This window comes from Oenanthe melanoleuca, chromosome 11 (assembly GCF_029582105.1).
Source record: "Oenanthe melanoleuca isolate GR-GAL-2019-014 chromosome 11, OMel1.0, whole genome shotgun sequence".
Classification (NCBI taxonomy): Eukaryota; Metazoa; Chordata; class Aves; order Passeriformes; family Muscicapidae; genus Oenanthe; species Oenanthe melanoleuca.
This window is the reverse complement of record NC_079345.1, coordinates 4,429,049-4,453,923: the sequence shown is the minus strand read 5'-3', so window position 1 is coordinate 4,453,923 and position 24,875 is coordinate 4,429,049. Positions and strand designations below refer to the sequence as shown.

Genomic DNA, 24,875 nt, shown 5'->3' with positions numbered 1-24,875 from the left:
AAAATTATCACTTTCACTGTGGGAGCATTGATGCCCTGCTATTGGGAATTACTGCTTTCACTGTAGGAGTGTTCATTTTTCTTCTGAGGTCATTAAAATAATCTTGTTTTTACTTTTGTAACTGGCTTAGGTTCCTCTTCGTGGGGGAGGGGAGGCTTTGGGTTTTTGTTGGTGTTGGGTTTTTTTTTTCCCACTTTTAATTTGAAACACAGTTTTAACATTTGGATTGTTTGAAACAAAAACAAGAGAAGTCCCAACATGAGCAGCGAATATTTTTAAAGGACTTTATGGCTCTAAGTTTCTAACACAGTCCAGATGTCTCCTATCTCTGCTCTTTCTGTAGCATTTTCTGGCACAGTGTCATTGGATTTTGAATGTGGTCCAAGCTGTGTGCCAAGTCCTGAAATAAAGTAAATCAGTGAGTTGTTCTTGGACGTTTCTCCTTAATCCAAACCAACCCAAATCAAACTTCAGCTGTGACCTCAGGACTGCACATTCAAATATTTTCCTTTGCCTCCTCAGTTTCAAAGTAGCAAAAGCAGGAGATTACCACTTTGCAGTATTTAAACAGAGACTTGTGTGACATCCGTGCAGCTGAAGCAACTGCTTTCCTTGGGATCTGGTGCTTGTTAAAACACCAGAGATGTTCTCCAGCGCTGGGATTCTTCACTGGGATTCCTTTTGTTGGGTCAGGATGCAGGACCACACTGGAGCAGGATTTATTTGGAGACATACATTGTGTCAACAATTAGGTAGCAACCAAAGGAAATACTCCATGGTGCTCTTCTGCAAATATTTCTGCCTAGATGTCTTGGAGAAATTATTGATAGAAGACAAAGCTGGTAGCACCCAACACAGCATCAGAACTAAGTTTTGGGATAAAGGACTGTCTTTTGTCTTTCCTTGTGCAAGCATGGTCTCCTTTGTCTTGGAGCACTGCATTGAAGCTGGAGTCCCATGCAAACAGACTGTGGCTGAATGGGCAACCTGCCTCTTGTCATTGAACATTCTGATGGGGGAAAAAAGTATTGTCAAGGTGGTGTTCTTTTTGACAACAGTTTATTTGCTGGACCAAAGGAGACTCAACAGTACATGACACAAATTCTTTGTAGAGTATCAGTGTGTTTGAGGCCTGCTGGTTGAATTTTTTTTCTGACTGGCCAAGCTTAGGTAAGTTTAATTAAACTGTATCTGTTGTCCAACCCTTCTTTAGACCTAGCTTCCACTGAAATTGATATGAAGCTTTCCTTTGGCTTATAAGGATTTGTACTGGGCCCTCAAAATGTGTGTGATCTGGGTGTTTTGGTGTAGTTGATCATCCTTGGCACAGACAGTGATCAAAGCAGGCAGGATGCAGGAGTCTGGAGGCATTTCAGACAGTACTGCCTTACAGAGGGAATGAGAGTTTCTAGCATGCTCTGTGTTGGCCTCAGTTCAGGATTTTGGGGTCCTCACTGCAATTGTATATACATATTTGGCCACTCAGGGAGTACTTTTCTGTAGAGTAAAAGCTCCTTTTGAAACTAGGGAGTAACATATTGTGTTATCAAGGCTGGTAAAATTACTTTACTTTCATTAATCAGTTTTGTTTCCCTCTGGTCTTATAGCTAGTGTGTGTCTTTCTGTCTGGATTCTCTGTAAACATGAAATGGGTAACTAATGGATCCTGCCTTGGGGCCAGAGAGCACAAAATTTACCTTTCAGAAGTAGCCAAAACAGCCATATGCATTAGAATAACTTCAATTTTCTGAAATACTGAGTTATCTCACTTGAGCTAGTTGTTTACCAGCACATTCATATGCTCTGGTAGCAGTGGGACATGAGATTACCAAGTTGTTATGCAGCAGTGAATACCAGGGGCATCAAGTAAATGAGTTAATCAGCTCTTTTGCAGAGAAATGCCATTAAATAAAGATTTCAGCCCTTGCCTTGTAATTCTTCCATCGCTTAACAGCTTTGGTATAGAGATGACTGATGCTTCCTGTGAGAGGCTGTTTTTGTTTGGTGTTCCCCTCGTGGATGTTCAGGGCTGTTTGGATGGAGCATCAGGCAAGGACTGAGCAGTCACCCTAAGCTTTCCTTGCTTGTGCACTGGGCAGGGATGTTTTCCCCAAATGTGGAGCTTGTCTGAGCTCCATGGCAGAGTCTCCCAGCTCTGTCTGTTGGCTCCTTGCACAAGGGCTGGACCTGGTTGTTTTATAGAGTGACCTTTCCATCAGGGCTGACCTGCTGAGCTCGCTGGCATGGGATCAGGAAACCAATTTCTGACTTACTCTGAACTTCTGCTAAATTGCTGTGATACCATCACCCTTAAACATAGAGATCTCCACCATATACCTCACATCAGAAATCACCTGGATATAACAAACTAGGCTCCCTTCTTTGTCATGTCAGGAAGGACCTGAAGTTGTTCTCTGCCCTAGAGGAACTGGGAGTGAATTTGCCAGGACAGGAGGTATGTGTTAGACTGTGGGAGGTTTTCTTTCTATCAGTGCTACTCAGAGCTTGTCTCTGGAAACAGTTTAGCCAAGATGCTGGGAGAAAGGCTGCAGTGGGCACAGCCTTCATATGTGTATTTACAGATAGATAAAACTGCTCAGGACATCTTAGGGCTTTCACAAAGGGATGATTTGAGATAAAGCCCTGTCAGGGAACTATGATAAAAGAACTGAAGCTGAAAATGAAAGAGCTGTTGGGTGATAAGAGGAAACTCCTGTGTTTTGAGAGCTGGACTTCAGCTAGATAAAATCTTAAAAGCCCTATGCAGATCAGCAGAGTATTGGTCTTGCCTAGGTTTCACTTAATTTTCTGTCTGCCACCCAGCCTGGAGGAAGCAGTTTTCATGCTTCCCTGGCAGCAAGATTTTTGAATGTGGGAAACCTGATAGTGTGTCTGCTTAACTACCAGACTTTGGCCTGGTGCCCTTTCTGGTTTCCTTATGGGGTAAGTGCAGTGATGGGAAGAATGTGCTTCTTACACATGTAGTCATCTCGGTGATAGTAAACTGTGACACTGATACCCTGTTAGCCTCCCCTGCCTGCAGAGCCACTGCCACGGGCTGGGGGTCACTGGCAGCATAGCAAGAACTCTTCTTGAGGTTTGGAGTGCAAAAGGAAAACTGGAAGTGAGTTTTTTTGGTTCTTTTTTTTTTTTTTTTTGGGTCTGATTTGTTTTTTGAGAAACTGTAGATGTTCGTTCTAAACTGTCAAACTAATGTATGTTAATCTAATTTGCTCCGTTGAGACTTTAGCAGTGGCTGCTAATGTGCAAACAGAAAGTCTCCACTGTGTGCTAGCAGCAGTTTTCTCAAATTAGTCCATTTTAGCTGTTCTTAATATGGCCAGTTTGCCTGTAAAATATTTGCTTGGGTGTTTAAAAAGCTCTGCTACAACCATTTGAATGTCTTGGAGTAGATACAAAGAGACCCCCGTGAATTCTGGATGGTTCTCCTTACAATTTTACATTTGTAAAATTGCTTTAGTATCATTTTGTGTGATGTTCAGGTCAATGGAAGGGAACTTAAGTAATGCAAGTAAGAACAGCCACCCGCTAGGAAGTCCTAGCCTGGATGTGACTGATGGCTTACTGAAATGGATGTGTAAAGCTTGCCAAACAAGAACAACATGTTTTGAATTATAAAAATATAAACTGAAAATATTAAGGCGATTAATTTGTCCTGCAGACAAAAGGCTCCTCAGATTATGAGAAAATAGTTCTGTTAGTTTATTTGAATTGTAATGTTTGCATTTTGTTTGTTTTTATTTGGGGTATGTGTTTAGAAAATCAGCTTGCTGGAGATGTTGCTCGTTTCAGACTTTCCTTTCTGGCAGTCCCAAGTGGAAATGAAACTGTAGGTGTCAAGCACATTAAAAATGAATTTAAGATCCTGGGAAATCAACAGCCAGGACTTACAGATCTTGATACTGCAAAATACTGCATGCCCTGAAATGCTGCTGGGAATGGAGTGCTCTGCAATGGGCAGGGAGGGAGCCAAAAAGCAATCAGGGCAGGTAGATGTGCACTAGGAAGTGATTTGGCAAACACTCATTTCATCATGACAGAGCTGTCTGTGATGGTAAATGCTTACAGGATCCTTAGCAGTTGGTCCTGAGCTCCAGCCATGCACAACTGCAGTGTAGAGCTGGATGCAAAGCCTAATTCAAGTGGGGGATGTTTGCATTGGCTACAGTGGCCTTTGGATTAAATCTTAAGACTTCAGGACTTGTACTTCGTGTGTAAGTAATGTATACACTGAGGAGCATGATTTCTAACAGTTGTTGTTATTGGAGAGTGCTTTGTTTTTCTGCTGGAAGAGTAATTTACAAGAAAGACTATTTCTGAAGTATTTTGGAAGTTTTGTATATATTACATGTCAAATGGCAGATTGTTTATTGGTATGGGATCATACAAAGGGGCACTTACTGGCACTCATTAAAACTGGTACAGTTCTGCCAGTCCTTCAGTTACCTGTTATCCCAGTGAAGCTGATAAATCATGACATGGTTTCTCATGATACACTTTTTAATTGATCAATGTTATCTGTGTATCTTTGGTGGGGAAGTGGAGCCATGTACTGTTATCCAAAACCGAATCCAAAGTCTCTGTCAGAGGAATAACAACTTCAGAAGTTCAAGTTAAACAAAGGAACTGAATGAATATTGGAAAAAAAAAGATTGCTTTGAATAGAGACATTTCTAACCCTGATACAACCTTCTCTTAAAATAGCAGGGCAGAGAGGTCTGTTATTACAGACACTTTTGGCAATTTAAGGTTTTTTGAACCAAATTGTGTTCAAGTCATACAAAGATTTAAAAAAATGGTAACTGATGAGCTACTCTTAAAGGCATATTCTCTCCTGGAAGTGCTCAAGAAATTGGACACCCCCTACATCATTAAGGTTTTTTGAGAAATAATGTTTCTAATACTTGGTGACAGGTTTATATCTTCAGATCCTTGTACAAACATGGAATAAAGCATTTAACTATGTGCTACTGGAAAATAAAGTTTAATGTTCAACTGTAGTGCCTCATTCAGCCTTTTCTCTTTTCAGCTTCATTCACCAAGAAATTTTCAATGAAAGGATATTTCTTAAGTCAAGAAGATGTGTTCTGATCCTCTGTCTGTGTCTTACGTGTTGCTAATCTGTTTTCCCAGTCACATGTATGAATGAATAATAAAGGCCAGGAAAATAGGCCAGCATCAGTCAGTATCTCTATTTCCAAAACCCCTCACTTGTCAGATCCTATGTTTTACTACTTTCTTGTTGCTGCTTGTTTGTAGTCTCTATCTTTGAGTTCTTTGAGAATTTCAGAAAGCAGGTTTTCACCTTATCTGATGAGTACATTGTTAATAATTTCCATGTGGTACCAGACAAGTGTCTCTTCCATTTCATTAGTATTGTTGTTGGCAGTTTCCTAAAGGGTTGTATTGGTAGCTCTCCATTTCTGCAGGGGAGTGACTTGGAAATACCCTAGTTACAGCTATGGAGAAATTAAGAGTGCACTTTCCCAATGTCAGAGGGAGGCTAAGAAAACAAGTGTTGCAGATTTACCTGAAATTACCTGGTTAGGAAAAACCTTTGCTAAGAATGAAAAAAAAAAGGCGAGCAATTCTGGTTGGAAAAGTTCCTTTAACTCACAGGATGAATATGATGTCAAGTGTGATGTTTTCTCCATTTCACTGAGACAGGTTTTTTTTTTTGTTTCTCTGTGCTTTTGCAAACAGCAGCAGAGGAGTAAAACCACTGGGACTGGAACCTTCTGAAAACGAAGGCATTTTTTCCTCACCAAGAGTTTCACTGCACATGAGGAACTGGCTCTGACCAGAATTGCAGACATTCATTGGCACTGTATTATTTAAAGAATTGAAGGCATTCATTCTCTTTCACCCTGAACAGGCTTTCGCTGTACTTGTGGTCATCCTGAGCAAATCCTTGTGTCTTTATTTGTGTGGGCTTTTTTACTGTATTAGGCCAGTAGCATTCAATAAACAATGTTAACTTTATGTAGCTGTTAAGTACACTGACCTTTAGTATTGGTTTGCACAAGCCGTGCACAATGAGAGTCCCACTGAAATACCACAGCTGATTTAAGCAAATTGCTGTCCTGCAATCAAAATATGGCATTTCTGTTACTGAACAACTGCTTCATCAGTGAGAGTGCTTCTGCTTCCCAGAGCTATTTCTCTCTTTCTGTCTTTTGATGCTTTTTCAGTCTTGGTTTCCTCACCTGAAAAACAGAAATAAAAGTTGTGTCCTCGGGAATAACCAGGTTAATATTTGCTGAGCGTGTTGGAGCCGCATGGTCCCATGATACGGGGTCAACGTGACTATTGCTAAATGGCACTCCAGTCAGAATTACAGTCATTAATAGATCTGAGTCTGGGGAAAGAGTCACTGCAAATACTGTAACAGCTACTTTAACTGTTTCCTTTTAAGCAAACAAAACCTCTTGACGTTTCTGCTGAGCAAGTCATAAAGGCTTAACTTATTAAAATGCTGCAGTGTCTTGTTCCTCACTGGCCACAGTAGCCTTTTTTCTTTTCACTGAACCAACTGATTAGAGAAATTCCACCAAAAATGATGGCAGTTCTTCAGCTCACTGGATTTAGAGAATGGCTTTCTTGCTGTCACTCCAGTCTGTGTCCTGAGAACATGCAAGCTACAGCAGTTCAGCAACAAGAGAAAAGGGGAACCCAGAATCATTGACGCACGTTCTGTAATTCTACTTCCCATTCTCAGTGTCTTGGCTTTGGGTTTTCAGCACATGAATCAGCTTTGTGGAGGGGAATGCCTTGTCCTAACTCTAAAAAAAAATTTAACTCTCTGTTTCCTAGTGGGTTGTTGCTGCTGTAGCAGATATCCTTTGAGAGATCAGGAGCAGGGAGAGGCTGCTTTCTGGATATATTCAGGCAGCTATTCTGGGCGCTCACAGTTTCACCATGACAAATCCTGTAGAAGAACTTGGGGTTTTTTTGGCTTCCAGACATCCCTGTGCAATATGCATTGAGATGAAAAGAGTGAGACTACATGTGCATTAACCTTCTTCGAGGTGAATGAAAAAAATGGGAGAGGGAACATCCACAAGGTCCAAAGAAGTCTTGGCTATAAAATTAGCATAAAATAAATTTTTTAGTATCTTGGATTTACCATCTGTAAAATGAAAGGAATATCTCCATGCTTAATCCCCAAATAAACAGTCATCAAATAACAGAAGAAAAAGCAAATCCATCACTGGAAAGAAATAGTAGAGCAAAGTAAAGTTGGAGAAGCTATTATACTTCTTCTCAGGTATGAACTGGTCAGAAATTTGTCTGTCAGTTCTTTCCTTTGTTTCTTTCACAAAACAGAAAGTGTTTCCATTGGGGAAATGAAATGGGAGTGTAAATATTGCAAGTAAAAAGCACCAGGAGAGAGAACTCAAATATTCTAATATGGTTAAGAAATACTCTAATATAGTTAAAATCTGTATGGAAGCCTGGGATTATGTTCTCCTCTGTGGACAGCTAAGAAAAGGAGGCTGACTGCCAGCTGAATGCATGTTTTTAGATGAGTGTGTGCTTGCAGGTGACAGATATCAGGAGAGGGGAGTGGGGTTAGTCCTTTCATATGACTCTCATTTTGTGGGCCTTGGCTTTCTGCTTCATGAACTCTTGTGAGAGGTGTGCAAGGTGAAAGGTTTATTAGTCAAAAAGATTCAGGAAGTAGGTTCAAATTAAAGATTACCAGTAACCTTAGTCACAGCCATCACTTTTTTCACTGACTTAAAAAAAAAAAAAAAAAAAAAAGTAAGAAAAAGCCGCCATCAGCCACATCTCCTGCTTAGTCTTCCCTAGAATGGACTGCAGTAGGCAGCTGTTGTGTTTTGCTTTTTCTCTCAATTGGAGCTCTGATGTTGCTCAGGCCTTTAATTAGGAGGGCTTCTCTCCAGATTCACACTGGGACTAAGATGAGCTTGGAACAGAGGGGTGAATCTTATCTCATTAATTTCAGTAGTTGACCATAACCAGGACCAAATACATTATTTCTAGGATCAGTGCAGCTTTTCTTTTTTATCCTATTTCTATCTTATTTTGTCCTGTTGCGAGTATTCTGACTCAACAGGCAAATAAAAATAACCAGAAATATCAAACAGGGAGTTACTGGTACCAAGCTGAGCATTTACAGCTAAGGTTGGGTTTCTCTCACATGTTGTCAAGGACTGAGAACCCTGGGGATTTTATGGTTTGTTTTAAGCCTATAACTCTGTACTGTGAACAGCAGAGTTATATCCCCCCAAAACTGCCACCCAGTCCCATCATTCTTCTACACCTGCTTGAGTTGCACAGCTGCATATTTTGATTAAGCATGTGCTCAACCTGCAGATCTTTCATAAAATAATTTTATTTACTGTATGGTTAATTTTAGCTCTTGGTTCTCAGTTTAAATTTCAAAATTTATGCTTCTCATGTTCCCTTGTGAATGGGTAGGAGTTGAGGGTACTCAGCCCTTATGGGAAGCCTCTGCAGTTTGCAGGATTAGACCACAAAGTGCTGTGGTGCTTAGCACAGTGGATATATTTAGAATCACCCTGAGATATTTTGGGTGGAAGATTATTTGGGGAAAAACTGGGGGAGTTCCTGCTTTTCTGGTACAGAAAAAAAAAAAAAGAAATAATCCTCATAACTTCAGGCTGTGAAGGTTTTGTTTTAGCAGTTGGCCTGTGATGGGCGTATCCTGTGAGGAAAGAAATGGTGTTTATCTAAGATGCCAGGCAGTGAATGACAGGACAAAGGTTAGGTGTGTGTTGAGAAGGCTGGGCATTGATTTCCTAAAGATGTTTTTTCCAAGCTGTAGCTATCAGGGAGCAGGGACCTCCCTCTACACAGTTAGACATGTTTTGATCAAAAGTCAGTGAAAAAGATATGTCAGTCTCACTCTTAATCTCTTATGCAGAAGTGATAATGCTGTCATCTCTCTCATACTTCACTGAAAAAAGGTTATGTTGAAGTCTGGCTCAGTGATTTTGCATGGACTTCACCCTGCATTTAAGATAATTGCTGCAATACATTTCTGCCTGAGAATAAATTGATTTCTGAATGGCATAATTATTTCTTCACTGCTTATCAAACTGGTCTCTCCAGGCAGTTTGTTTAAAGATCAGATTCTTTATGCTCATGGGGGCACTGCAGGAAGTTTGTTAATGGATTGGCAAACAATTTAAAAAAATCCCAAATCAGAAAACACTAGGCTTCATGAAACAGATCCTGGTAGTTCTTTCACTGTCATGTTCAATTAAGCTTCACATTCCCTCAATTTTTAAGAATAATGCATGGTCTTAAATGGTAACTTCAGAGGGGTTAATGTGTCTTTAGCAGTTCTGTTCTCAGCACTGCTGAGCCAGTCCCTACTGGCTGTAGGAAAAGTGATGCTTCATTCTTGCAGAAAGCCCCAGTATCCCCTTGCTCAGTCTTTTCAGGCTTGCTGAGCTGCCTTAGATAAAAACAAAAGCAAGGGAGAAGCAAGAAATGGATCTGTTGACAGCTATGACGGAGATCAAATTCCAAACCAGGCCATGGGATTCCTGAGAAGGGGCTACTTAAACAGAACTCGCCTTTGATTAATTGGAGATAGGGTGACACCTTGGACGTCAGAACTGTATTTGAGCTTGGAATCAGACACAGAGGGTCAAAGAGATGAGATGCTTAAGAGCTGAAATGTGATCCCTGCTGCTTCCCTCCCTCCTTTCTCCCCTCTCTGGCTGTGGTACGAATCTGCAGGTCCTGCTCATGAGGCTTTGTTTTACATTCAGCACTAGCTCTGCTAACCACGAGTTCAGAACCTTGCAGCTGAATTGGTGCCTTTTCTGCACTGCATGGACTTCTCTAGCACTGACACCCTAGAAATCAAACATTTTAACAACATTGCAGCACTCTTAGTTCAGGCTTTGGAAACTTCCACCCATTGCCCAACTTAGCCTCCGAAAATTTGCTTATTTTGCCTCGAGCATGTTTCTCAACAAGGACAATATTTTTTCAATGGTTAATCACTTTTCTTTATCTTTTCTGATAGTAGCTCTTCTTCTACTTGTGGGATTTTATTTTGGTTGGGTTTTTTGTTTTTTGTTTTTTTGTTTTTTTTTTTTTTAACAAGTGCTGATATTAAAAAGACAACAAAGCAAGGTCTTGAAACTCAAGATTTACTACCTTCAGTGCCTTGTTAGTGGATGCTGTGAAGAAATGCAAGGACATAGCCTAAATATATATAAAACTAGCTTAAAAATAAAGATTTCCTCCTCAGGAGACGGATAACTTGTCTGATGAATTTTCTCCTGGGCAGATCTGAGAAATGTTGATAGGGGCACTGTGGGATGATGACAGTCCTTTGGCAGGTGTTTATCCCTGTGGGTTCTGGTTGGGCTCCTTTTTGAGTGCTGTTTTTGTAAGTTCAAATCAGTAATTTCTGCAACATCCTATAGAATTTCTCATAAGCAAACATTGGAAGGCTGGCTGTTGGGGGAGCAGAAATTATTACATGGTATGTTTTGGAGCAGTGTCCTGGGAGTCTTGGCTATGTTTTTGTTAACAGAAGAATTATAAATACAGTTCTACCCTAAACTTTGTCAAAATGCTGGGAAGTGATTTAGTGAAGTGAATTAGTGCTGCTCCCATACCACAGGGCCATTAAACGAGGGGTGCTTGCAGTACATACCAGTGTCCTTGCTTTTATAACTTCTTTTCTTATTTGAGATGATCCTGCATTGAAAACTGTCAAAGAGGAGCCACCTCTTTGGAAAAAAGAGGCAAGTGGTGTTTGTTATGGCCGGAAGGGCTCTCTGTGTTAGTGTTGTCTTTACCAAAGAAATAATTATGCGAAAACACATGCTAAGAATAACATGGTTGAGGCATTTGATTTACTATCTGAGCATAGTGACCAAAGTTTGAACCCAACATGCAACTGAGAGGCCATTTAAAACAATTATGTACTTTAAATGGGGAGACATAAAAGGCAGTAGAAGTGTAACTTTCCTTGTACTTACCTGTGGCCAAAGGCCTTTTCACCTTTCTGTGTGCTGTAAATGGGGGATCTCCCACAGGGTTCTCCCAGCGACTGCCTATCTTTGAAAGCCTGTTCCAACCCCCCAGGGTTTTATCTGCCGGTTTACAGCCTGCATTTCAGTAGGGTTTCAATCTGAGCAGCAGAATTCAGTCCTGCCTCTTGTGTGATGTGAGTTTCCTGCTGCTGGTGTTCTCAGGTGTGTGAGCAGGACCTTAGCAGGAGGCTCTATTTGTGTGTATTGACCACAAGAAGAGATTATTAACTCTAAAAGCTTGTTTGTTGTTCTGTTAAGATAACTAAAAGTTTGTTAGTTCTTACAGTTTTCACTGATGATGCCAAACAATATAAAGTTATCTCGTCCTGGACTTAGTTGGTTTTCTTTTGCTCTTTTTTTTCCCTTTCTTTTCTTTCATGGCTTTTGAGACTGGCCTTAGCATAAGCCTTGCTCTTTTTGTGGCTTTTGGATCATTCTTTGTAAAAATGAGAAGAACTGAAGAGTTACCATGGAAGCCATGCAAATGGGATTTTTGGAGCACAAGTCAAAATGACAGGGAAACAGGGCTTTTTAAGAATAAAAACCTCTTTTTAGCTGCTCTTGTTTGTTTATAGACAACACATGTTTTTGTTTACATACATGGTCTCCATAAATAATCCATTTTTGTATGTTCTGTACATTGAGCAATCTATTTTACAGACAATTGAAAAATCTAACATTTATTACATGGTTTTTTTTTTGGACTGTTGGGAAGATCTCAAAACTAGAGTGGTTTCATAATCCCACAGCCTCCCACAAAATTATTTTGCTAAAACTTTGGCTTTCTCTAATGTGTGGTGTTCAGGTTTGGCAGCACAGTGGTGCTTTTGTTGTCCAACTCATGCAACAGTAGATTAAAGTGAGGCAGACCTGCGTGCTAGAAATAACTAATTCAGTTGTCCCTGGAGCCTTTGAGGTTTTCATACACTTCTGAGATAGGGTCACTCGTCTTCAGCCCAGTACAGTAAATGAGAATGTTTCAACAGTTTCTATTTGTATTCCCTGTATCACAATGTGAGCCCCAGTCCTGGAGCTGCTGGCTACAGGTGCAGAGCACCAAGGTCCCTCTGCCAGGACTTTTGCAATTTTTTTTGAAAGTGATACTCTGGTCAGTTCAGGCCAAGGGTTGCACTGAGGTTTCTTCCTTAATCCCTTGTGATGGGTCAGTCTGATACAATGGCATCATACTGTTTCACTATTATTTTAATCCTACTTCTCACTGCACATTTTGGAACCATTGAGCCCAGCTTTTCTCCAGCTGCTCACACTCCCTTCCAGGCCTAATCTGAATGCACATTCTTTGTTTTAGGTGTTGTATTTATGGTAAGACATGAGAAAACTGAAGGATGGTAGTGCTGGTGGAAGAATATGCTGCCCTTTTCTTCCCTTCATCTTGGAGCAGCAAGAGACCTTGGGTGGGCGTCTTCCCATACTTAGGTGAGGTGTTGTGGTAATTGCACAATTTAGGTGTCCCCAGATGAAAATATTGCATTGCCTAATTTAGAACAGGTCAGGAAACAGTATGATGCTGACATTGCATTTTTTCCACATGTGTTTTGACGTTGGTTGTTTCCTTCTAGAAGAATATGTATCCTTGGATAAGGTTGTTCGTGCCACATAAATAACTGTGTTTCAACTTCTTGGGCAGGTCTCTGATCAGAATAGAAGATAGTCCAGATTATTCCTATTTTACTGGAAAAGCCACACTAATTTAGCATCTCTGTAGGATACAGTTATAATTAGTAAACTGCCTGTGAAATGAAAACACAGTAGGGGTTCTTTTTTGTGTATGAGAATTGAACACAAACCTGTCCAATCCTTTTCAGGCATACTGTATTCATTCCTGTATTACATTGATTACTGACCATGTTTTACCTGACATCTCAGAATATGATTCATTGCTATTGATCTGCACGGAAACTTGGCAGGAGGCTGAAAAACAAACAACGTGACCTGGGCCCCACCCTCATGTACTGTCTCAGGTTTGACTCTGCCACCCAAATCCTGAGTTCTTCATGGGTCTGGCACTCACTGAGCAGTGTTGTTTTCTCTTAAATTATCCTTTTGTACAAGTGATGTTCATACAGGGTGGAACTGGATCCCCAAAAGCTCCGACCTTGGTGATTGCTTTTAACTGCAGCTGGTGCTGCTCAGGCACTGAAGGGTCTATTACAGACACACATGTTCATTATTTCCTGTTTGATTTAATTTTAGATGAACCAGAAGTGGGGTATGATTTCAATAAAAAACAATGCCAGAGGGGTGAAGAAGGATTTGTTGAGATGCACAAGGAAATATCAAGTCTTCAAGACGTAAGAGGAATTAGTCATGGTTCCTCAAAGATAGGCAGGAAGTCACTTCACCTTTCTAATTAATCAGTATTAGGTTAATCAGTTATTAATTCTTCTCTATCATGAAACCTTTGAGTAGATGTTTACTTTTGGTCCCTTGCAGTTGATCTCTTAGGACATAAGTCATGTTTGCATGTCTTATGGTTATAACTGTGTGTAGCTGAGTGATAGGCCAGGAATTTCTGATTTGAAGCTGACCTGTGCATAGTTGTCAGAATGGTATTTATTGTCTCTTTCCACTTTTATTTCATCTCCTGTAAAACAGTATTAATCTTTAACTCTTTGCACAATAGATTATGGAAGTATTACTCATCCAGTGTTGTTGCACTGGGCTTATCTTCAGTGCAATAGTCACTTAAATGAGCACACACATGTCGTAGAACTGGGATAGAGAAAGGAGTGACTGTGCTCTGAGACATCAGGAGCCATGTGAGGGAACTGGCTGAGCACAGGCTGGTTCAGCAGGAAGTGGTTGATGAGTTACTGGTGTTACAGGGTGAGGATGAAACCTGAGTTACAGTCTGTGCTCACAAATATGATAAAGTTTTTACAGGTGGAACCTGTAACACTACTTATTTTTACTCCACAGAACCTGGCTTGTCCCTGTGTCCAAAAAGAGACTTTACCTAAAATGTAATAATGCAGTCAGCTGGAATTTCAAGGAGGAAAAGATAATTAAAAACAAAAAACAAAAACAAAACAAAACCCACACCAGTTAATAATGCCTTGTATTAAATCCAGGTCAGTATTGACATATTCGTTTGAAATCTTCCACATCAAACACCAACTGGGAGTGGAAATATAAAGCAAAATGATCCTTTTACAGGAGCTGTCTAAAGTCCTTCCATAACTGTAGCCTGTTCTTTGAATATGTTGGTACACAGATTCCAGGTTGTGTCTGGACAGGGTTACTGTAGTTCTGGCCTTGAAAGTAATTTTGGAACAGAAGGAGGAATAAGGACCTTATGACTGGCGTGTGATAAGTCTCTTCAAAGCTGAAAGCTTACTTTTTGGGCCTTGGTTTTTAATGCCTAGTTCGTTTTTTGAATTTTATTTTTATTCCAGTGTAGTTTCTGGGACTTTTAGTGGAACTCACCTACATGGTATTTCTTTCTCCCCAGAGGAGCTGTGAATTGCTAGAGGCTGGAAAATTATTACAGGGGAAATCACTGTGTTTGCCTGTTCTGAGATGCTTTGGTGGACAGTGTTGGATGTTTGAGCTCACCAGTAGGAGTTTCTTCTATTCCCCCTCTGCCAGAGGGCAAGTCTTGCAGTGGATGTTGGGAAAAATGTCATCTAAAAAAAATAATTTGGTTTGGTCAGGGTATTCTTGTGGACTGAGGGAGGCTGGGTGTGGAGTCTGTGCATGAGGACATTTCTACATAGCTATGTTACTGCAAGGTAAGCAGCAGAGAGAAAGTACAGTTAATTAGTTCCTCCTGTATGATCTCATTTGTACACTGGCAAAAATATAAAAGGTAGGAAATGGGACAGAGCAAAGCTTGGACCAGAAGCTCCATGTTTAAACTTAAAAAACCTGTCTTTACAGCTATGCAGGGCTTGCTTTTGTTCTTTTCACCTCTGTCTGGTTGAGGGCAACCTATGTTGCATGTTTGTTTGCTTTCCTTTTTATCTTATTTTATTTATATTTATTTGGAGCACTAAAAGGTTACCACAGAGTAGTTTAAAAATGAAAAGTGGGATGGTTTGCGGTGAAATTAATATTACTTGTGCCTCTGAGTTAAATTTCTTTGTTGAATCCAAATTTTCCTGCAGGATAAGAACAAGAAACAAACAAACAAAAAATCTTTGGTTAAGTGCTGTGGTTGTTCGGGAAGGAGAAAGGAGAATTACAGGGAGGTACTGGCTCCTAACTCAAAATTCAGTTTAAACTTGGAGATTCTTCTGCTAGTGAAGCAGTGGCCAAACTTCTGATCCAGATGGAGTCATGACAGTAATTACTTGTACGTGTGCTCCAGTCATCACTGCTGCTCTCCCAGCTATTCTGGAAGAGACTTGGGTGGTTTTGTCTTAGCTATCCCTTCCTGCTCCCTCTGCTTTCTAGGCATAGCATAACACTGTTTTGTGGGAGTATTGATCTTTGCTGGCATCGATACTGCCTGTCTGGTGTATCCTAGAACCCAGTAAAGTTGGGGTTTATTTTTGTATTTCTTTGGAAATCTTTTTCTTATTTTTAACCTCCCCTGTAAATACCCAGAAGATGTTAAAAAATCAAGTGAATTAACTGATTTCACAGGAAGAAATCCAGTGTGTTCTCACAGCTTTGTAGCTCAGGTTGCATCTGATGCAGGCTCTTCTCTCTGGAAATGCCTCTTCTCACAGGCACCTTTTGGTGAGAGGTGACTGCTATGACCAGGTGGCAAAGTCCTGCGTGGTGCTGGGTGTATTTTATGGGAAGCTGTGTGCCTGAAGTTAAATACTGCACAATTGTATCACCTCTGTCCCTTTGTGAGTGTGTCCCCAAGTATTTGTGCCATCTAAAAATTCAAACAGAACATCAGATAACCACAGTAATTATCAATATTTTTGGAGGACTTAGATCAGAGGCCAAAGAACAAACTGGTGATGGAGGTTCAAATATCACTTCTGGGATGCAAGACTGAGCCCAGATGGGACTGGGGACGTCAGCTGGATTTTCTGTAGGCGGGGGCTGCCCTGTGGTGAAATAGGGTGGTGACCTCATCGTGACGCCTTTCACCTGCTCATATCTGTTCAAGTTCACCTTTGAAACAAGTCACCAGTCTAAATTCTGTTGTGACAACCAGAGTGCAAGCAGGCTTTGTTAATCTGTATTCCACAGGGATGCCAGGCGGCTCTTTCATGTCAAAGTGATTGTTTAACAGCTTCTCTCTTACTTTGTCAAAGTGTGGCACAGGTCGAACCAACAAAGTTAATGAGTAGTTCAGCAGCTGAGGAGACCAGAGCAGGTACCCATGTGACAAGTGTGGCAAGTGTTTCAGATGCTCTCCATGCCCAGTGTCACCTAGAGCTTGTCCTGTGGAGAGGGTACCAAGATGTTCCTTGGGGCTGTGTGGGTGAGCATTTGAGTCAGGGGCAAAAGAAAAGCAGTAGTCAGGGGGAAAAAAATAATTCCAGAAATAGAGAGTTCTTCCCTTTCCTCCCTCTTTCTTGCCCTCAGAGAAGAAACAACCAGAGTTTAAATAACCATGTGACAAAAGAGTTACCTGAAAACGCAGTTTAAAGAAACCTGTCATTAATTTTAAATGTATTTAATGCTGTGCTGAGTAGTGTGCTGAAATCGAGCCATTTTGATCAGAACTATAAAATATTAGAATTATACATGGACCTATAAAAAAACCTGGTTGTGTTATAGATGTTCCAGTGATGCCAAACTGTGGCAGCCTGTCACTTGTGCTTGCCACTGAAATTGATTGCAGAAGTTCCTTTAAATTTCATTGAAAGTCCTGACACACAAAATTTTATGAGGATATCAAACTTGCCACACTCTATGCAGTTATCCATATTCTGCTTGTTCTCTGCCTTCCAGCAACCTACCCTTCAGCTTGTGGGCTGCAAGGTCTTTTACCATCTTGAGCTCAAAACACATATTGGAGTTAATTTTACAGCTGGGGTTAAAATACACAGAACTCTGCATCCATTGCCAGTTTATCTTGATCATCATAAACAGTAAAATGTGTGCAAATGTGTGCCCTCTGACAGCTCTCTATATATATGTCTGAGGTTCATGCCTGTAAGTGCTGCCACTGAAGTCAAGCACATCCTCATTAATATCTCAGGTCCCCATGGCTTTGGGTTGATTTGCCCAGCATGACTACTGGAGTGTTTTATTCTTTAGTTTCTTTACATTGTAGGCTTGAAGTGGATATCAGATTTCTGATATTTGAGTAATGTGGAAACAGAGTTTTCTTCTATTACTACATATTTAATCTTTCATTGTTGGATATAAAAATGTGAAACTGATAATTGCAGTAGCAATTATCTTCTAGTTCAGATTTAAAATAATGGATTTAAGAAATACTCCTAATCTGTCCCTCGTCCTGTTTAAGTATCAGTATCTGATTTATGCTGTGAAGAGGTTACTTGTTTTAAATCTGTTAGCTGAACTGAGTTTATAGGGTTATATGCCAGCAGAAATTGAAACTACTGCTGTGGTATTTGCAGCTAATTGAATTGTGGAAACTAAGAAATGAGTAGCTCAGCTTGACTTCTTGGCACTGCAGAATTTTTATCCTTGTTAGTAATTTTGAAGACTTGCTTTCAAACAATGGTTCAATGGGCGCCCTCACAAAATTGTGTGGGTAGTGATGTCAGAAAAATTTACCAGCTGCATGTTACCCAAAATCCTAAATCTTCTGCCTCAGAAATGTAAGGAGAATGAGAACTGATCTATGGGCTTTGTAAGAATGCCAGTTAGTAGAAACTGAAGGAAATACTCATTTGACTTTTTGCTAGCAAAAAGCTAATGATAGAAAATGGAGTGGTTTCATGGATTTTTAATAGTTCTGTAAATCTTGACCAGTACATTATATTCCATGAAAGGAACATATGAAATTATTTGGCTTGCCATTATATCCTATAAATTTGAGTAAATATACTAGCAGTTAGTTAACACAAATAAAATGGATAAGAGAGTGGTCTAGTAAAAGCATTGCCAGAGGAAAAACAGAAGAAAAAGGGAAAATTGCTAGTAAATATATTTAAAGGCACTAGGAGCTATTATCGTCAAACTTCATTAGCTGCTTTCTTTTTTCCCCCTATTTGGAAGTATGTTACCTCAAAGGTAATTTGTTTCATGCTCATCTAACATTAAGGGTATTAATTTTTAATTAATCTAACAGTGGCATTGTCCATCTGTCAGTGCAAACCTAATCTGTTAAACAGATAAAATCAACATGTCTGCAAGTTCATTGTAGGTTGGCAGGCAATAGTTGCATGTGTGCATTCAGAGTCCTCTGTTAAATAATGCAAAGACTTTATACAAATACACAAGTGCAGAGACTTTTAAAACTAAATGTGGTAGTACAGAACAACTGATAAAGTGTCCCAGCTTGTGGTTCCAGTGTGTTAAAGCTGGTGATCTTCTTGGCCAAAAGCTGAAGTTATCCTCCCACAAGCACCCATTTTTTTGTGGAGTGGAGCCCTTGGGAGATGCTGATGAAGAACACTGCAGAATGCTTGATGTTTCTCAAATTTGGCTTCTATTTTGACATCCTTATTTGGAAACCTCATCTCCTCCATGTGCACCACCCCCAAATTTGGATCACAAAAGGCATTTTGAATGGAAACAATTGCTGGATATGCTTTGGTTTCACACTCTTTAAATTTGGCTGGGTGATTGTGAACAGAGCACCATTTATTTGTGTCTGTGGGAGCACTGAGCAGCTTATGGAAATGTTACTTGTGCTACTAGGGGCTGAGAACTGCACTCTGTTAAAAGAGGCAAGTAAGACAACTATTCCAGTTTCCTGTTTGGATGCTAAAATGTGCTTTTGAACAACAGTTAGATTTAACACCGTGTTTTTGGTTTGGACAGAGATAAGCATCGGTAACAGGAGGAGAGCAGCTCCCTTGGCCACAGTTGAAACAGTGTGTAAGTGGCCTTTATGAAATATGAGATAATGTGTCTGCTTTGTACACAGGTACCTGACTGGTGGGAGCCAGAGCAGTGCTGTCATTAAAAAGTGGGCAGGTGTGGGCTTAGGTTCCTCTGGAATTTTTAGTTTTGCAATAAGCTGCTCCAACAGCACTTCTAAGCAGGCTCTTACATCCACACTGCTCCAGGTTTGAACTGGGTTGACTAACCCAATAATACTTCAGTAGAGTTTACTCATCTTTTATGCTTGAGTAACTCAGGTCCTGTGTTCTCAGCTGTTGTTGGGTTTGGAAAGGACAAAACACTGAAACTGGTCATTTCTGCTTGAAATTGTTTCCCAGCCAGGCTTGACCATAGAGGAAATGAACTGCTTTTCCATGTTGTGTATGGAGGTTTATAGTTGGACTCAATGATCTTAGAGGTCTTTTCCAAACTAATGGTTCTGTGATTCTGTACTCTGGTTTCAGCTTTAGCTTCCTTTTCATCATCTGCTTAAGCAAAGCTCTTCACAGCTGTGCAGAGGAGCACACTGCCAATGCTGAATCAAGTTTAGGAAAGAAAATGTGTGTTTCAGGGTATTTCTGAGCTGGTGGAAAAGGCCATTGCTGCACTGGCAAAGATTGTCAGCTGGGAAGTTGTCTGTGTAAGAGCTGGCTGGAGCTCCCCAGACCTCCTGTCCTGTCATTCCCACCCCCACACCATCCTTTGCTTGGGTGGTCCAGCTGTTTACAGGCAGCCTGGTGAGAGAGGTCAAGAAACTCATCAGTGCTGGAAAAAATGAGGAGGGGGGATTATTTTTCGCCTGGATCAGTTCCCTGATCATCTTTACCTTCCAGGCCTGCAAATGGTTGAAGCAGCCCAGCTGAGGGGGCAGTGGTAAAGCAGAAATGGGTTAGATCACAACTTTGCCTGAGAGAAGCAGTCCATTTTCACTGGCTGTAGGTTAAATAAAGAACTTCAAGGTTGGCTTCTCGGCCAGAGGTTTATTTTATGTTGTGCTGGCTCACATAAGCCACAGAAAGGGACCTTACCACATTCATTTTCCAAACACTAAATTCTCTTTAAAAATAAACCTGATTTGATAGCTCAGTGAATCTCAGTGCTAAACTTTTTGGCAGGGATAGGGGCTTTGGTTACCTCATGTTCATCCAGTTCTGGCTGCATTAGGACAAATTCAGCCACATGAACTTCATTATAGGTGCATGTTCTTGCCACACTGTTCCTGTAAAGATTATAGATTAACTAGAGTTCTTTGATAACTACAGTTTATTATTGGGAATTTTTAGAAGTAAAGTTTTGCTTGAATTCTCTTCTTGAAAAAAAAAAAAATAAAAAGAAAAAAAATTTAATCAAGGATGACTGGAAACTGAAACAGAGGGTTTCTGCTCCTTGCTCTGTCACTTCTCCATTGCTGCCCTAATAGCAAGGAAAGATGAGGAACTGCCAAACCAGCTATCAGTCTGCTCCAGAAAGACAGGACTCTTCAATGGCATGCTGAAATGCCAGGTACATTAAAATGCTCATCTCCTCCCAGCTGCTGGGAAAGGTGTGGTGCAATCTGTGTGTGTGTGAGAAGGCTTGTTGTTTTTTGGTTCTTCTTTTTTTTTTTTTTTCCTTCATCATATATTAAATTTTGAAGGCAACACTGCAATTAGAGAAGATTAACTTGTTGATGTCAGATCTGCTTTCAGGGCTGCTGTTCTGTCAAGCCTTGAGTTATGAAAGTAAAATGTAAAGGTGGGTCCATGACCTTGTATCCCAGGGAGCATCTCCCTGAGCTCATGTCAGACTAAGGATTTTCTCTGGGCTGGGGTGGAGAAAAGCAGATCCTGGCAGCGTCTGTAGCTACAAGTCATAATGACAGTTGTAGACTCACCCTGAAATACCCTACACAGTGCCCAGGACCACCTGGCATGTTGTATTAGCTTTTTAGAGAAAAAGCTAAAATTCTGGATTTTAAATCTGAATTTTTCTTCACGAGGTTATTGTCAGACACTGCTAACCAGCTCTACTTCTGTGCAAAAGAGAAATGTGCTTGCAGTTTCTGGAATGGTGATAACTGTTACAGAACTAACTTCCTGGGGGAGTTGCTTCTACTCTGTTCATTGGAAACTAATTGTTAATTGTTGCAAACTCCAGTGAGAGTACCTACCCTGAGATCACAAAAGTTTCACTGATATGTGAGTCTGAAACAAGTAATACCATATTTGAGCTCACTGATTTGCTGCATTGCCTTTCCAAGCTTGGTGCCATGTACCACACAAGAGATTTTACCATAAATAGGTAAATGATTGGCCAGTAAAAGCACATTGAGAAGGGAGTTGTTTTTTTTGTTGCCTTTAACCAAATGGCTGTTCTGAGCCATTTGGGAAGAACTGGCAGATATTTACCAAGTTTAGACCCCAAATATTCTCCATCAGCCAGTATAAATATCTGCAGTCATGTGGATAGGGAATGTGTGGTGGAGCTCTCCCTGGTTGAGTGTCTGTGATGAGGCAATATTATAAAGTTTATTCCAGAGAAGTTATTTTATTTATTTTCTAGAAGGTCTCTGCTGAGGTGAAGTAGTTTGCCTGGTGGCAGCAGACCTGAGGTGGTAAGAGACCTTGCAGGGGAGCATCCAGAGAAAGACAGCTCAATTTATCTGGCTCTCTCACTGTCTTTCACTGAGCTGAGAAATTGGCATCTGTGTTATTTGCTTTCAGTGCCAGCACTGGCTGCCAGGAACTGCTGCCTCGCTGGGTAGGGCTCTCTGATGAGTGGAAAACCAAAGGAGCACAGAAGAGCTGTTAATTACTGCAGATAGACAAATCGGCTTCTCAAGGGCCACCCATGGCCTAGGCACACCAGTAAAATGTGCTTGGGCACCAAGTACTTCACTGTGTCTTTGACCTGATCTAGGTACACAAGCAAACATTTTGGGCTGTTTTGATGCAATAGTGTACATGTCTGATTGTGCTACCCATCTACAGGAATGGCCAGAAAAAGGATTGAGGGAACTCCTGGCCTGTCAGCCTGACCTTGGTGCCAGGCAAGCTCATTGAGCAGCCCATCCTGAGTGCCATCACACAGCACACACAGGACAGCAGGTGAATGAAGATAAATCCAGCTGGGGCTGGTCACTAATGGTGTTCTCCAGGGCTCAGTATTGGGCCAGGTCTCTTTAGTATTTTTATCCATCATCTGGATGGGGAAATCAAGTACCCCCTCAGTAAGCTGGACAGGTGCTGGTCAATCTCCCAATTTATAAACCATAGGACAGGAGGAAATGGCCTCAAGTTGTGCCAGGGGAGGTTTGGATTTGAAATTAGGAAAGATTTTTTTTGACTGGGAGAGATTGCCCAGGGAAATGGTGAAGCCATCATTGCTGGAGGGATTTAAATAATGTGTTGATGTGGCACCTGAGGACATGGCTTAGTGGTGGCATTGGCAGTGCTGGGTTGATGGGTTTACTCAATGAACTTAGAGGTCTCTGCCAACGTAAATGATTCTGTGATTCTGTCTTCTGGGAACTCTGGGAACCTTTTCCTGGAAATAGGAACAAAGAATTTGTTTTCTGTATTCAGTGTGTGCTGGACTACAGATGTCATTCACAATCTTTTCAGCACTGTCTGAAATTTCAGTTTTTGAGAGTGGAGTGGTAGAGACCAGGCTCGATGTGAATGCTGCAATGTGGCGTGGCATTCTGACATTCTCATAGAATGGTTTTTGATAAAAGTCCAGGCTGATGAAGGTCACAACCTGCGTAATAGATCCCAGCAAACTCCTCTCCTGGGACTGTTCAACTCCTCAGTCAGCTACATTCAAAATACTGCATCACTCCCAGTCCAGCCCCCTCCTGCTCTGCTCACTCCATGTCACACACCATTCAGGAGTTCAGGGCAGATGGAGATGAATTTGGCCATTGCACCGTGTGCTCATGTCTAGAGAAGATTCTTGGATTGGCACAAAGATTATACATAAACAATTACTGATACTTCTGTTTTGGTGTGTGGATTGTGTTTGACTCCAGCAAATGGTGTGAATAATCTGCAAATCACCAAGCAAGGAGTAGGGAGGATTGAAGGGCATGAACACAAATGCATGGTGTTCTCTACAGTTGCCAAAGATGTAATATGCTCAAGTTTATCAGGAAATTTGGGGATTGTAACTTCTGTTGGTCATTAAAAGAAAGTGTTAGTGTTTTAGAAGTAGGTATGTTTTCCAGCAAATGTAATGGTAAAGTAAATTTGCTGTGGGAGAAAAAATATTTCATGATAGTTGGGAGCATACTAAATTGAGTCCTTTGAAGTCCTTTGAACAAATTGTCATGACATGTCATTACAAAGTTAGATTTATTTAATTGTTTTTTTTTCACGTAACTCTCCAGTGGTGAGTTTTGTAAATTATACTTTGTAGGCGTCTGGTTCAAAGGAATGTCCATATTTATACCATTTCCATTAACTTTTATCCAGTTCTGAGCATTGACTCTGGATGAAGTATAGTAGAAATAAATTTGCTGTTTCTCACACACCTGGGCTGTGTGGCCTTTATTATGACATGCTTTACCAGTACAGGAGTTGGGTGGAAGCTATAATCATTTTACTGTTTGGTGTGGAACTTGAACATCTAGTCATTTCTAACAATATTTGACTAAGAGTAATCTGTGCTTTTATGACTGCAAGGATGCAAATCGTGAAGAAGATCCTTTCTTATTTCAGAATCCTTTGTGTACATACATTTGTGCATATATATATGTGTGAGTGTATCTGTGCATGAGTACTTGGCCTGTGTAAATAGGAGGGAATTGCTTGCTGAGGTCTAATCTTGTATTCTCGATGTAAATATTCTCATATGCTCTATTCCCTCATTGTTTTTCCAACAGCTGCTATCCTCTGAAAAGAGAGCACTGGAGCATGAAGGGAGATGGGAGGAGGGGGGATCTCCCATGCTGTGTGCTAATGTACCATAATTGTTCATGTTCATTTTTGGCTTGGTTGTGAACGCAAATCTTGTAACTCTTCACATCTGTTTTGGGCATTTTCATCCAAGGATGTGACAAAACTTTAATGAATAGCTCCTTTTACAGTTAAGTTTTAATGGCCTGGTTTAATTGAGGGGAAACTGATACTCTGGAAGATAAGCACTGAAAGCGCCACGGCATGGTTGGGTGACTCCAGTGTTGGATCACTGGGTTAAGATACTTAGGAGTTGTTTTCAGAAGAGCCACTGTGATGGGGATTTCAGTAGTCTGTGTCCTAGATGGCTGGGTCCTGTTGGCTGGAATGAGCATGAATGTCTAGTCACCAAGAAGTAGTGGGAAATTCCAAAAAGGTACAAGAAACTTGGTCATATCTCAAGTATTTGACAGATCTGAGTGGAACATGGCTCTGTGCATTAAGTACAAATGAGTCTCTTGCTTTCTTTTTGACTTTTTAGTCTTTGTTTTACAAAATTGAATAAACAAGAGACTCAGTTTAACTGGCTGTTACCGTGATTTAGCTTCCTAATTCTTTTCTACTTCCCTTTTATCCCCCTTTCCTTCTTTTACAAGCTGCAAGGTAGTTTTTCTGACCAAAGTTGATTTAGGAGTTGTGATGAGGTTTTGGTTAATTGCTGGCCTTAGAAATCTGATATCCTGAAATGTCATATCTGTCACACTTGTTGCTCATTTGATTGTTCTTTGTCAACGTCTTGCTGTTCCTACCTGGATTTTTGACACAGAATTTGAACTCGTTTATCTTTTGCACAGAAAAGTAAACATTTTGCTGGAGGCTGACAGCAAGGACAACAACACTAATCTCCAATCAACAACTTTTACCACAGGTTGGGCAGGAAGCAACACCCATGCTGTGCATTTTACTGCCTGGCCCTCAGAGC

At 40.7% G+C, this 24,875-nt stretch overlaps 1 protein-coding gene across 2 annotated transcripts in view; it reads left to right on the top strand.

Moving 5' to 3' along the window:
* The window catches only part of CMIP (c-Maf inducing protein), a 130,205-nt gene that overhangs the window by 19,977 nt on the left and 85,353 nt on the right, over positions 1 to 24,875 (top strand). Inside the window, exon 1 of one of the 2 annotated variants that reach the window (XM_056500525.1) lies at positions 17,994 to 20,522. The exons of the other annotated variant lie outside the window; for it this stretch is intronic. Within the exon in view, the coding sequence (XP_056356500.1) occupies positions 20,508 to 20,522 (15 nt within the window). The 5' untranslated portion in view covers positions 17,994 to 20,507. Of the gene's footprint in view, positions 1 to 17,993; positions 20,523 to 24,875 lie in introns of those variants that run through there. 2 annotated transcript variants of the gene reach the window in all.